Source organism: Neomonachus schauinslandi, chromosome 6 (genome assembly GCF_002201575.2).
Source record: "Neomonachus schauinslandi chromosome 6, ASM220157v2, whole genome shotgun sequence".
NCBI classification, from domain to species: Eukaryota; Metazoa; Chordata; class Mammalia; order Carnivora; family Phocidae; genus Neomonachus; species Neomonachus schauinslandi.
This window is the reverse complement of record NC_058408.1, coordinates 54,975,505-54,990,343: the sequence shown is the minus strand read 5'-3', so window position 1 is coordinate 54,990,343 and position 14,839 is coordinate 54,975,505. Positions and strand designations below refer to the sequence as shown.

General features: G+C 39.8%; 1 protein-coding gene across 2 annotated transcripts in view; it reads left to right on the top strand.

Annotated features, from left to right (window-relative positions):
* The window catches only part of FMO2 (flavin containing dimethylaniline monoxygenase 2), a 33,066-nt gene extending 21,327 nt beyond the window's left edge, over positions 1-11,739 (top strand). For both annotated transcript variants that reach the window (XM_044916406.1, XM_021682639.1), the window contains 5 exons: positions 3,388-3,530; positions 3,869-4,068; positions 6,207-6,562; positions 9,064-9,136; positions 10,288-11,739. In XM_044916406.1, coding sequence (XP_044772341.1) covers positions 3,388-3,530; positions 3,869-4,068; positions 6,207-6,562; positions 9,064-9,136; positions 10,288-10,639 — 1,124 coding nt within the window. In that variant the 3' untranslated portion in view covers positions 10,640-11,739. The remainder of the gene's footprint in view (positions 1-3,387; positions 3,531-3,868; positions 4,069-6,206; positions 6,563-9,063; positions 9,137-10,287) is intronic.
* The last annotated feature ends 3,100 nt before the right edge of the window (positions 11,740-14,839 follow it).

Below are 14,839 nucleotides of genomic sequence, written 5' to 3'. Positions count from 1 at the left end.
GATGGCTTCCCAGGGGAATTCTACCAAACATTTCAAGAAGAATTAATACCTATTCTTCTGAAACTGTTCCAAAAAATAGAAATGGAAGGAAAACTCCCAAACTCATTTTATGAGACCAGCATTACCTTGATCCCAAAACCAGACAAAGACCCCATCAAAAAGGAGAATTACAGACCAATATTCCTGATGAACATGGATGCAAAAATTCTCACCAAAATACTAGCCAATAGAATCCAACAGTACATTAAAAGGATTATTCACCACGACCAAGTGAGATTTATCCCTGGGCTGCAAGGTTGGTTCAACATCCACATATCAATCAACGTGATACAATACATTAACAAAAGAGAGAACAAGAATCATATGATCCTCTCAATAGATGCAGAAAAAGCATTTGACAAAGTACAGCATCCTTTCTTGATCAAAACTCTTCAGAGTATAGGGATAGAGGGGACATACCTCAATATCATAAAAGCCATCTATGAAAAACCTACAACAAATATCATTCTCCATGGGGAAAAACTGAGAGCTTTCCCCCTAAGGTCAGAAACGCGGCAGGGATGTCCACTATCACCACTGCTATTCAACATAGAATTAGAAGTCCTAGCCACAGCAATCAGACAACAAAAAGAAATCAAAGGCATCCAAATTGGCAAAGAAGAAGTCAAACTCTCACTCTTTGCAGATGGTATGATACTTTATGTGGAAAACCCCAAAGACTCCACCCCAAAACTGCTAGAACTCATACAGGAATTCAGTAAAGTGGCAGGATATAAAATCAATGCACAGAAATCAGTGACATTCCTATACACCAACAACAAGACAGAAGAAAGAGAAATTAAGGAGTCAATCCCATTTACAATTGCACCCAAAACCATAAGACACCTAGGAATAAATCTAACCAAAGAAGCACTATAAAATACTCATGAAAGAAATTGAGGAAGACACAAAGAAATGGAAAAACCTTCCATGCTCATGGATTGGAAGAACAAATATTGTGAAGATGTCAATGCTACCTAGAGCAATCTACACATTCAATGCAATCCCTATCAAAATACCATCCACTTTTTTCAAAGAAATGGAACAAATAATCCCAAAATTTGTATGGAACCAGAAAAGACCCCGAATAGCCAGAGGCATGTTGAAAAAGAAAAGCAAAGCTGGTGGCATCACAATTCTGGACTTCCAGCTCTATTACAAAGCTGTCATTATCAAGACAGTATGGTACTGGCACAAAAACAGACACATAGGTCAATGGAACAGAATAGAGAGCTCAGAAATGGACCCTCAACTCTATAGTCAACTAATCTTTGACAAAGCAGGAAAGAATGTCCAATGGAAAAAAGACAGTCTCTTCAACAAATGGTGTTGGGAAAATTGGACAGCCACATGCAGAAGAATGAAACTGGACCATTTCCTTACACCACACACAAAAAATAGACTCCAAATGGTTGAAAGACCTAAATGTGAGACAGGAGTCCATCAAAATCCTAAAGGAGAACACAGGCAGCAACGTCTTCGACCTCAGCCGCAGCAACTTCTTCCTAGAAACATCACCAAAGGCAAGGGAAGCAAGGGCAAAAATGAACTATTGGGACTTCATCAAGATAAAAAGCTTTTGCACAGCAAAAGAAACAGTCAACAAAACCAAAAGACAACTGACAGAATGGGAGAAGATATTTGCAAATGACATATCAGATAAAGGGCTAGTATCCAAAATCTATAAAGAACTCATCAAACTCAACACCCAAAGAACAAAGAATCCAATCAAGAAATGGGCAGAAGACATGAACAGACATTTTTAGAAAGAAGACATCCAAATGGCCAACAGACACATGAAAAAGTGCTCAACATTGCTCGGCATCAGGGAAATCCAAATCAAAACCTCAACCACCTCACACCAGTCAGAATGGCTAAAATTAACAAGTCAGGAAATGATAGATGTTGGCAGGGATGCAGAGAAAGGGGAACCCTCCTATACTGTTGGTGGGAATGCAAACTGGTGCAGCCACTCTGGAAAACAGTATGGAGGTTCGTCAAAAAGTTGAAAATAGAGCTACCATACAATCCAGCAACGCACTACTGGGTATTTACCCCAAAAATACAAATGTAGGGATCCGAAGAGGTATGTGCACCCCAATGTTTATAGCAGCAATGTCCACAATAGCCTAACTGTGGAAAGAGCCAAGGTGTCCATCGACAGATGAATGGATAAAGAAGATGTGGTATATATATATATATACAATGGAATATTCAGCCATCAAAAGGAATGAAATCTTGCCATTTGCAATGACGTGGATGGAACTGGAGGGTATTATGCTGAGCGAAATAAGTCAATCAGAGAAAGACATGTATCATATGACCTCACTGATAGGAATTCTTAATCTCAGGAAACAAACTGAGGGTTGCTGGAGTGGGGGGTGGGGTGGGAGGGATGGGGTGACTGGGTGATAGACACTGGGGGGGTATATGCTCTGGTAAGCACTGTGAATTGTGCAAGACTATTGAATCTCAGATCTGTACCTCTGAAACAAATAATGCAATATATGTTAAGAAAAAAAAAAGAAGATAGCAGGAGGGGAAGAATGAAGGGGGGGAAATCAGAGGGGGAGATGAACCATGAGAGATGATGGACTCTGAAAAACAAACTGAGGGTTCTAGAAAGGAGGGGGGTGGGAGGATGAGTTAGCCTGGTGATGGGTATTAAAGAGGGCACGTTCTGCATGGGGCACTGGGTGTTATGCATAAGCAATGAATCATGGAACACTACATCTAAAACTAATGATGTAATGTATGGTGATTAACATAACAATAAAAAAATTTTTTTAAATGGCTTATCCAGTAAGTTACTGACTTATACTGCAATGTGGAAGCCATCCTTCAATATCTATGTGCCTGGTTTTCAGTTTATTTTAGTTTTTGTTTGCTTCTACAAAATGAGAATGATAAATATTATTCTAATATCATTAGAATTATATTAGTACAACTGTACAAGTACAATAATAACACTTCATAATATGTTCAAAAACATTTAAAAGAATACATGTGCTATATAATATTAAAGTATTACTGTACAGTCCAAAATAAGATAATGGGTAGTTGGAAGCCAGCATCTGACTGCTCTATTCATTAAAACCATTTGTTTAATCTCTAATAAATATGTAAGCTGCAACCTCTGAAATCAACTCTTTTGGTCCTGTTCCATATGCATAAGCTAACATTGCTCATATACTTTATGCTTTGAGTTTGCCAATTGGCCTTGCCATTGTAACTCCCCTAAGAGGTGAGGAGGCAAAACAAATAATTGACTCCAGAAAAGAAAATCTGACAGTGCACTTTTATTGAAATTGACATAATTCATGGACTTCTCTCTTCTTCCCCCTGAAGGTATTGAGAGGTTCAAAGGCCAGTATTTCCATAGCCGCCAATACAAGCACCCAGAGGGACTTGAAGGGAAACATATCCTGGTGATTGGACTAGGAAACTCGGCCTCAGATATTGCCATTGAGCTGAGTAAGAAGGCTGCTCAGGTATGATGCTCTCTGCTTCTCTTGTACCATGGAGGAGAGAAAGGAGGAAGGGCATATTGGAAAATCCCAGCCACATAACCAAGGCTCCATTACTCATTAATTGGTTGGTTGGTTGTTTGGTTGGTTGGTTGATTGGTTGATTACTACAGTGAGGTATCATAAAAAATCTGGAAATCAGGAAGCCAAGGTTTACCTCCCAGCCCTGCACTGATCAGCATGTAATCCAGAGCAAGTCTTTTACTTCTCCGAGCCATACATGTGATATATCATCTACACAGTAGATTCCTCCCAAAAGGGACAATGCCCTGATTTAAACAGCATTCCTTTTTGCTTACCAGGTATTTATCAGCACCAGACATGGTTCCTGGGTCATGGGCTGTATCTCTGAAGATGGCTATCCCTGGGACATTGTGTTCCACACCCGGTTTAGGTCCATGCTCCAAAATGTCCTGCCACAAACAATTCGAAAATGGATGATGGAACAGCAGATGAATCAGTGGTTCAACCATGAAAATTATGGCCTTGAGCCTCAAAACAAGTAGAGTTATTTTGCTTTTTTATGGTATGGTAAGCAAGATTGTCAGAGGCTCCTCTTTATAGTCAAATTGCTAATGCGGTATTTCAAACTACAACCTAACAGTATGAATATCATAGACATCCTGGAATTTGAATTCCTAATTTGTTCTGTATACCTTTTAAAAAGTAAATGCTTAAGAAGATGAAGTAGAAATATTATGAACTTTTTTATGGCTGAGTAAAATTCCATTGTGTATATACACCATATCTTTTGTATCCACTCATTTATCAATGGACAATTAGGTTGCTTCCATATTTTGGCTATTGTAAATAATGCTGCAATGAACATGGGGGTGCATATGTCTTTTCAAATTAGTGTTTTCATTTTCTTTGGGTAAATACCCAGTAGTGGAACTACTGGGTATTTACCCAGTAGTGGAACTACTGGGTCATATAAATTCTATTTTTAATTTTTTGAGGAACCTGCACACTGTTTCCCACAGTGGCTGCACCAATTTGCATTCCCACCAACAGTGCATTAGGGTTCCTTTTTCTCCACATTCTTACCAACAATTGTTATTTCTTGTGTTTTTGATCTTAGCCATTCTGACAGGTGTAAAATGATATCTCATTGTGGTTTTAATTTGTCTTTCCCTGATGATTAGTGATGTTAAGTTTATTTTCATGTGTCTATTGGCTATCTGTAAGTCTTCTTTGGAAAAACACCTATTCAGCTCTTCTGCCCATTTTTAATTGGATTACTCAGTCATAAAAAGAATGAAATCCTGCCATTTGCAACAACACTGATGGACCTAGAGGGTATAATGCTAGGTGAAATAAGTCAGTCAGAAGAAGACAAATACCATATGATTTGACTCATGTGTGAAACTTAAGACACAAAAGAAATAAAAAACCAGACTTTGAATACAGAGAACAGTTGCCAGAGAGGAGATGAGTTGGGGGGGGATGGATGAAATAGACAAAAGGAATTAAGAGTACACTTATCTTAGATGAGCACTGAGAAATGTATAGAATTCTTGAATCATTATATTGTACATCTGAAACTCATATAACACTGTATATTAATTATACATGAATAAAAAATAAATTTAAAAAAGAAAAAATATTATGAGCTGCTCTAGAAAGCAGAACTAGGATCATGGGAAGAATTTCCTAATACCCAAAGCTGTCCAACATTGGAAAAGGCTGCTTTAAGAGATTGCAGCCTTCCTTTCAGAGGGGTGTGTTGGGAAATGTGTCCCAAATTCTCCATGTGATAACTCATGCTTTGTTAATTCTGTACACCATAAGGATTCTTCCCATGAGCAGCTTTTGAGAACATACTCACTATCTCTTTGCCAAAAAATAAATCTCTACTGAGCTCACTGTTATATATCACTGATCTTATAAACACAAGCAAACAGTATGAATGTTTATTTTTCTTTAGTTGATAACAGACTCCTTCCCGTTAAAAAAATACAAAAACAGAAGAACTTTGGAATCTTTCAACAAAATGCCATGTGACTACTCAGTTCTGAGATCTGATACATGTGGCATGTATTATTTTTTTTAAAAAAAAAAAGGTTCTCAAATCTACAAAAAGGGGAATTCCATATATACAACCAGACTTTGCTCTATCACCCATGCCATCACATACAGAGACTCCATGGATATTTGGGATCAACAAATATCCCCAAACTTAATTTTATACATTAGTTTTTATGCTGATCCCTTAATAAAACTTTCAAAACTATTGGGGGCTTAACAAAATTTTCCTTTCTTACTTATGATCAGATAGAGATTAATTGGAGCAACAAGATAATTAAAACAATAGTGGAAACATCGATGGGCTATCAATGACTGGAATATTCATGGATTGACCATAGGTGCTGGTATTTGTTTAACCTCCTTTTTTGAAATGTCTTTTTCCCACATCACCTACATGTTTTCTCTTCTTTGTTGAGGGGGAGATTTGTGACATGAGAATGAAGTCAGATAGTAAGGTTTGGGGTAGGCCAACTAGTTAAGTTAGAAAGTTTTATGGATATTTGAGAAACCTCTTTATTCGAAAAGCCAACCCCATAAAATATCAAGAGAGTTTCAAGACTCACTCAACATCATTAAATATTCCTTCTAAGTGTTTTCTTTTTGGTGTTTTAGATATCTTATGAAAGAACTTGTAATAAATGATGATCTTCCAAGTCATATACTCTATGGAGCCATCAAGGTGAAACCAAGAGTGAAAGAGCTCACAGAAACTTCTGCCATCTTTGAAGATGGAACAGTGGAGAAGAATATTGATGTTATTGTCTTTGCAACGGGATATACTTTCTCTTTTCCATTCCTTGAAGATTCACTTGTTAAAGTAGAGGATAATATGGTCTCACTGTATAAATACATGTTCCCTCCTCACCTGGAGAAGTCAACTCTGGCGTGCATTGGTCTCATCCAGCCCCTAGGTTCCATTTTCCCAACTGCTGAACTTCAAGCTCGTTGGGCAACCAGGGTTTTCAAAGGTATGTGAGTGGGAAAGTGAGGGGCTGAGGGTTTTATACCTGATGGAGTTTGCTCAATAACAAGTTTAGATAAGGAGGCTGCCAGGAAGAAGTTGGTCGACCTTAGGCAGCTCTCACAAGATTAACATCCTAAAAAGTTAGTGGAGAATTTGAAAAATAACAAATACAGAGATAAGATAATAATAATAATAAAGAGCTGTAATCAACCCTTTGAAATATTAGAAAGTTCAGAGAATTTCAATTTTCATAAAGCTAAATACATATCGTTTCCTGGAATCATGAAAGAATAGTTGAGAAGAGAAAGATCTCTGACTCCTGGTTTTACCTATATGATGTTTATAATTTCCTCTGAATATGTGCAAATCTAGAGACCCAGGGCCTCTACATTAACTTCAGATTAACTCTTAATATGTTAAGTAGCTCAACCTCACGGATCCTTAGAAAGTTATAAAGTTATTGAAAGGTTTCTGTCTAAGTACCTGTATAGCACTTTGCATTCCTCAGGAGGCTATTATCTCCCTGACGCCAGGGTTCAATTCAGCTCAACCAGAACTCATTGAATACCTAGCTTTGTTCTGGAACCTGGTGGGATAGAGAGCAATTTAAACAGATCATTTCCACATACTAAGATAAATGCTTTGGTAGAGGGATGCATGGAGTGCATGGGAAGAAGAAAAAGGGTGCTTTGCAGCATGTTGGGATAAAGGAGGGCATGCGGCCAAGGAAAACTTGCTAGATGACCAAGTTTCTCGGGTGCAGAAGAGATAATCACTTGAGCCAAACACAGAGGCATGATGGATATGGAGAATTATAAGCTATCTGACATTCCCAGAACATGACATATGAGGCAGAGAGGGGTGAGAGATTATTAAAGAATAATCTTCCAGTAGAAAGGCCAGGCCACAGGAGCCTTGTAAGGCATGATAAAAGGCTTACAATACAAAATGTAGATCAGTTCTTTCCAAATCTGGCCACACATAAAAATCATCTGGATCTTGGGCGCCTGGGTGGCTCAGTTGGTTAAGCGACTGCCTTGGGCTCAGGTCATGATCCGGGAGTCCCAGGACCGAGTCCCGCATCGGGCTCCCTGCTCGGCAGGGAGTCTGCTTCTCCCTCTGACCCTCCTCCCTCTCATGCTCTCTGTCTCTCATTCTCTCTCTCTCTCAAATAAATAAATAAAATCTTTAAAAAAAAAATCATCTGGATCCTTAGGGACCCTGATTAAGTCTGACCTGAGGACCTAGAATCTCCATTTTAGAAAGCTCTTCAGGGGTGCCTGGGTGGCTCAGTCGTTGGGTGTCTGCCTTCGGCTCAGGTCATGATCCCAGAGTCCTGGGTTTGAGCCCCGCATCGGGCTCCCTGCTTGGCGGGAGGCCTGCTTCTTCCTCTCCTGCTTCCCCTGCTTGTGTTCCCTCTCTTGCTGTGTCTCTCTCTGTCAAATAAATAAATAAAATCATCAAAAAAAAGAAAGAAAGAAAGAAAGAAAGCTCTTCAGGCGGAGGACCCAATGAAAGGTTATAAGAAAGGAATAGACATTACAAATTTACATTTTCAATAGATTATTTCAGCATTAGTGTGAAAGATAGATTTGAAAGCAGAAAAGAATGGGGTCTCTGAGACCAGTGAGAAGGCCACAGCAAGTCCCGGCTGAAACGTGATGTAGCTGAGCCAGGCAGAGAGACAAAGTGGAGAAGACAATAGAAATGTGAGAAATAGTTAGGGATAAAATCCACAGGACATAATGATCAGCTGAATGTAGAAAATCAGAGAGAGAGAGGAATCACAGATGACTTGCAGATCTCTGGCCATGGGAACTGGGTAGACAGCAGGGCCAGGAATAAAGAGAGGACATGGAAAAAGATGCAAGTCTGACCAGGAGAGCTTCTGTGATGGGCTCTGTTTTGGACTCATTGACTCTGGTATATCTGATGACTAGCTATATCCAGGAGAAACTGAACATTTCACCATGTCTGAGAATACCCATAGACAAGGATGGAATCACAAGCACACAGTGATAAATCCTGCATCAATCTACCTTCTCTGTCCCCACTGATCAACTTTACTCTCACAAGGTTTACTTCAACAGCCTCTCAACTGGTCTTGGTACCTTTAGATTCTTTCCTAGAGCCCATGTCCCGAAATTCGCCAACTAGAAGGATCTTTCCAAAAGGCAAATCTGATCTTGTCACCACCTGCAGAAAACCCTCCCATGGCTTCCCATCACCTTCAAAATAGAGCTCAAGCCACCTGACATGATTTCCAGCTCTTCAGGCTCACCTTCCTACTCCAGTCTCTTCTCTTACACCCTCCACTTCAGAGTTCACACTGTAAACTTAAGGGCAGCATCACATAGAACTCGTCCCACCCTGGAGTTCAACAAAACAGCAGCCCTGATTGGCATAACATGGGTAAATGGCCAAGTTTAATGGTAGGAACCAACTACTAGATAAAGCAATGATATTGAATCAAACCCAATACTCAAACCAGCCTTTTATTTCTAGGCTTGTGTACCTTGCCCTCAGAGAGGACTATGATGGCAGACATTATCAAGAGGAATGAAAAAAGAATAGATCTGTAAGAATTTTTTTTTTAATTCTTTACATAAAGCAATGTTTCTCAAGGTATAGTGACCTAACTACCCATAAGAACCACCTACCTGTTTCTTAAAAATGCAAATTCCTGGGTCACAACCCAGACCAACTGAATTGGAACCCCAGGATGAAACTGGAAATTTGTATTTTTATGTTCTCCCTAGGTGATTCTTATACATACTAGTTTAAGAACCAACTACATGAGCCTGGGTGGCTCAGTCGGTTAAGCACCTACCTTCAGCTCAGGTCATGATCCCCGTCGGGCTCCCTGCTCAGCCGGGAGCCTGCTTCTGCTTCTTCCTGTACCCCTCCCCTTGCTTCTGCTCTCTCTCACTTTCTCTCTCAAGTAAATAAATAAAATCTTTAAAACAAAAAAGAACCAACTACATAAAGATAGAAATTTTACCAAATCAGGACATTTTTCCTGGACTTAATTTTATTTCAGTTTTGCATGATGTCCGTGTTAGATTCCACATCTTCTCAGGCTGCCCACTTTCTGTGGTGAGAGAGGAAATGGGTTGGGAGCAGCAGTAGTGACAGTGGCCGGGTGTCTCTGAAAAGTTAGTTGGGAGATGTCCTATCAAAGGAAATTAGAAGGAATTGGTGTGAAGTGAAAGTAGATGTATGCTTTGTGATACGGTAAAATGGGGTTCAAAAGTGATCAAGCACCTTGGAGAGCAGACTTGGGGGCCTGACATCACATGTAGGGGTTGTCTCATGGTCAAATTCTAATTAATCTAACATTTATTGAGTACCTATTATATGCCAGCCAGAGTGCCAACTACTTTAATAATTTAACAAGCAAATAGTAAGCATCTCCTCTGTGCAAGACACTGAGCTAGGCTTTCATCTGTGTTAGCTCATGAATCTTTGCAGCAATCCTGACTAATCTGTATTTGCCTAGAGAATTGAAGCCGCTTACTAAATATCAAATAATAATCATGGTTATAAACCTTGTCACATTCCTAAAACTTCCATGAATTCATGGCCATTTATTTTACAGCCTACTCTCAATCTGAGATCTGGGCCTTCTGATGGGATAAGCTCATACCTTCCACCAGAGATTCACTGAAACCTCGTTTACTCACTCATCCCTATTTTGCAAATCTGCCCTTTTTTACTTTCTTCATTAAGGTTTGGAAAGAACCAGAGCCAGATACTTCAGACCAATTACATCGACTACTTGGATGAGCTCGCCTTAGAGACAGGTGCGAAGCCAGACGTCCTATCTCTCTTGCTGAAAGACCCCAAACTGGCTGTGAAGCTCTATTTTGGACCCTGCAACTCCTACCAGTACCGCCTCACTGGGCCCAGGCAGTGGAAGGGAGCCAAGAGGGCCATCCTCACCCAGAAACAACGGATACTGAAGCCTTTAAAGACACGGGCACTAAAAGCTTCATCTGATTTCCCTGTTTCCTTTCTGTTGAAAATCGTGGGGCTTCTTGCTGTTGTTGTAGCCCTTTTTTTTCAGCTTCAGTGGTTCTAATTGGTCAGCATAAAGCTTTTGATTTTAGTGTCAGTCAGTTCCTCTTAAAAAAAAAAAGACAAAGAAAAAATATGAAATCTAGATTCTGTATTTCAGAGTCGAGAGGAACAGAGAGAGGTGGTTGTAGAGAATTAGCAGAATTAGGTCCATGTTAAAACACTAAAATGGTGTCATGAAATTTCTTTGCCACTCCACCCTTCCCTCAAGTTCATCAGACTCTCCAAAAGGACAATTAAATAGCACTGGCTAAATAGTGTTGCCAGGCCCCATATAAGAGGGTTGTGTGGAAAAAACAGAAATACGCAGAATGAAAAGCAAGCCCCATGGTTTAAAACATTGGAAAATTTCAATGGTGGGTAAATATTTAAACTCTTGCATGATGTTCTTGATAGTCTTCCTACCCGGACTCTTTTGGTAACAAAGTTCTCAGGTGTTAGGTCATGCTCCATATCCTTATCAGGGAATCACTCAAAAATCCTGGAGGAAAATATGAGAGGCTAGACTCCTTGGGCCTTATGGTGAAAGCAAAGCCAATAGGCACATTTCTTATGTTTTGACAGAAACACCGCTATAAAAATAAAAATAAACCTGCAGTAACAGCTATATACACATTCAGTACTTTCCATAGACCAGACATTGTGCTCAGTGCACACTGTATTAACTTCATTTAAATCTCACAATAATTCTGCGAGATGGATGAGGCTATTCTACCCATTTTACAGATGATGAAACTGAGACTCAGAGCAGTTGGGTAACATGTTCAAGACCATACAGCTGGTCTTGCCGGGCAGCCAGGATTGGAACCCAGTTTTGCTTGATTCTGGAACTGTGGATCATAACCTTTCCCCAGAATATACTTATTTACAAAACAGCTATTGCAGATAAAGTACTTACTAACAGTTTATTTTATTTATAATCACATATATGTTGCTTTTGGAGGAACTTAACACAGATAACAGCACACTTCTTGCAAATATGATCAATTAATTTTATTCATAATATTTTGGCTTATAGTCCAGTCAGATCTAAAAAGCATTTGATGGAATTTACAATGAAACATACCTAGGGCGCCTGGGTGGCTCAGTTGGTTAAGCGACTGCCTTCGGCTCAGGTCATGATCCTGGAGTCCCGGGATCGAGTCCCGCATCGGGCTCCCTGCTGAGCGGGGAGTCTGCTTCTCCCTCTGACCCTCTTCCCTCTTGTGCTGTCTCTCATTCTCTCTCTCAAATAATAAATAAAATCTTTTAAAAAAAGAAAAGAAACATACCTATACAAGAACATTTAAGATGATCATTGACATTTTGAAAAAACAAGCATTGAGGATGAAGTATATGTCCCAAGTAGATGAAAAGCATTATAATGATTGAGCCTTGTATTTAGCTCTAACCTTATAGGTAAACAAGGCAAAAAGTGAAACAGTATGTAATCTCTGTCATTTGATAAAAGGAAGCATACCAGTTTGTTAGACACATTTTCTTGGAACTGAAATCTAAAAAAGATACAAGCAATTCAATGTCAATAGACATTGAGCAACAGAATAAACATCTGGTTTATCAACCCACTACAGCCATTCTTTCCATGAACTGTGCTTTGGAAGATAAGCTATGCCCTAAACCCAGCCCAAGGACTTTTGAAGAGGGAAAAGGTCAGAGATTAAAGATTTAGGCAAATTTCTCCTCTTACTCTTCCAAAGTCTGTGCAGACATTGTTCTTTCCTTTGGCCTGGATTTGTCTCTAAAGTGCCCAGAGCAATGTAATGGCAATCTCTGTCAGTGGAAGCTTTATTTCTTTAAAGTCCATTGAAATGGACTTGCTTCATTCATCATTACCACTACCCAGGGAAGTAACTATGGTCATTATCCTACTCCTACAGTGGACTAGATTGGGAAACAAGTGTCGGGTTGATACCGAATCAGTGGGGAAAAATAGCTCCATTAGGACAAAATTATTATTAAATGTATTTTAAATTTTTAGAAAGAGCTTAAACTCTTGAAAGCTTTCCAAATATTCTATCTTTTAAAAAACATAAACAGTTCATTTCCAGAGTCTGAGATGACTAAGAAAGACTCATCCAAGTTTATTCTTCTGCCTCTATACACCAGGAAACAGGAAACTATCCCAGACAAACCAACTAGGATAGTTTGTTCCAAACTACGACCCACAGACTACCTGCATCAGAATATCTCAGGGAGCTTATAGAAGGGCAGATTTTTAAATACAAATACAGTAATAATTCAGACCTGCTGAATGAGAGTCTCCCCTGGAATTTCCAGTCTTGACAAGCTCCCTAGAAGATTCCTGTGCACATTAAATTTAAAAACCATTGGTTTGAGGTATCGCCAAAAAAGCTGCTTTCAGAGATCAGTCCATGACTTTTTCCACTCCTCAGGGCCAAATTCTCCCTTCTGTTCAGCCTTGGTGCTTCTAGTTGCAATTTACAATGTTCTTCTCCTGTAAAGAATGTTAACTTGTTATCACCCTCCTCCCAAATCTCTCCCTGTGATGTTCCCTTTACTAACCTTTCATTTTAACTACCCTTCTCTCTGTGATAGCTACTCAGTTTTTCTTACCAAAAGCCAAATATGTCCCATTTGTTCATTGCAGAAAAGTTAAGATATTTTAAAAATAAAACTCTTGGACTGCGACATGTAACAAAATTTCTAATAATAAAGATTTCAAAAGCTTAACCACAAAGAATCCAATGTTCATATTACAGTAAGGATGGCAAAGGAAGAGGCTTCCTTATAACTGGCTGCTTCCTTCATCCTGGAAGATGCTGCTACACCAGTACAACCCCCAATGCAGAGCTGTTGGCCATTTTCTGGAGGCCGAATGTGTTTACACAGAACATAACTCACTTTCTTGTCTGGTCTGCCTTATGACCAGATTATGGATCAATGAAGCTTAAAAAAAAAAAAAGTCTCCTGGGATTAGATTCTTGTAATCCAGGTCAGAAGCCGAAATGAGATTGAACATGCAAGGCTTTATTAAGGAAAATGCCTGTATGAGGCGGAAAATAGGGAAAGTGCAGGAAGTAGCTGGAAAAGTCATCAGAGAGTCTGCCTCTGAATGAAGGAGAGACAAAAGAAGGTTGGGGTAGAAACATCCCTGACTGCTGTGCAGTCCAAGGAAGATGCAGCAGAGCCACTGGGGAGTCCTCAAGCCATCAAAGAATCCTGACTCTCCCACATGTCTGGCTGGCAGCAACTCCTGGGAAGGGGGCCTGGGCACAAGTGCAACAATGTATCTCACACACAACAGCTAAAGCCCTTGGTCAATTACACAACCTGTGCTTAGAGATCCATGAAGCACACTCTCAGGCTCATAATGTCATTTTTTGTATTTTTTAACTAATTGAATTACAAGCTTTAAATTAATTTGCCTACCTAGTCATTTGTTGCTTCCACAGCTAACTCTAAGACATCGGTGTGCCTTCCCCTTAATCCAAAGCTTCCAGTTCCCTAGAAGCCAAGACCTGAAGGTGTTTGTGAGGGCACCAACAAAGAGGTGCTGTAAGGTCTTCCTTTCTGACTCCTTTTCTCAGAAACCTTCAGCAGCTCTTCATCACCTCCTTTGTCATTCAAGATTCTCTACACTAGCTGTAACCTACCTTTCCAGCCCTACCTCCCGCCATTTTGCCCCCATACCTGCCCACCACCTACCCACTGCCTCACCATTCTAAAAAGTGCTGCACTTAGGCTTGCTTCATGCTACCCACTATGGCCTCCCAGACCCCAATAGTTGAGATTCCTGCAACACTAGGTGAGAGGGTATTCTCCTCAAGCTTTCCTCAGTCCCTCCAGCCAAAAGACCTCTCCTCCACCTCTTTATTACCTAACTATTTTGTTTTAATTCTGCAATAATGTTTATACTCTTGCCTTTTTGCTGGCACTAACGGCAAAAATGACAATTTTATGCCTAGGAGCCACCAAATCCAACTTCCGGAAAATAGAGAGCTTAAGACACTTTATCACTCTTCAGGGTCATGCAATAATAGGATTTATACTTTGGAACCAAAGGGTTACTCCAAGTCCTTAGGTCATTTTAAGGATGGAGGGGATAAACAGCATGCTCTCAGATAAGAAAACTGGGCATTGTTTAGGGCCACATAGCAAGTCATGTCCCTGATGTTTCTTCCAATAACAGGTCGAACATACCATGGTAAAGACTGGTTGCTTCACCCTTGTGGATGGGTATCTA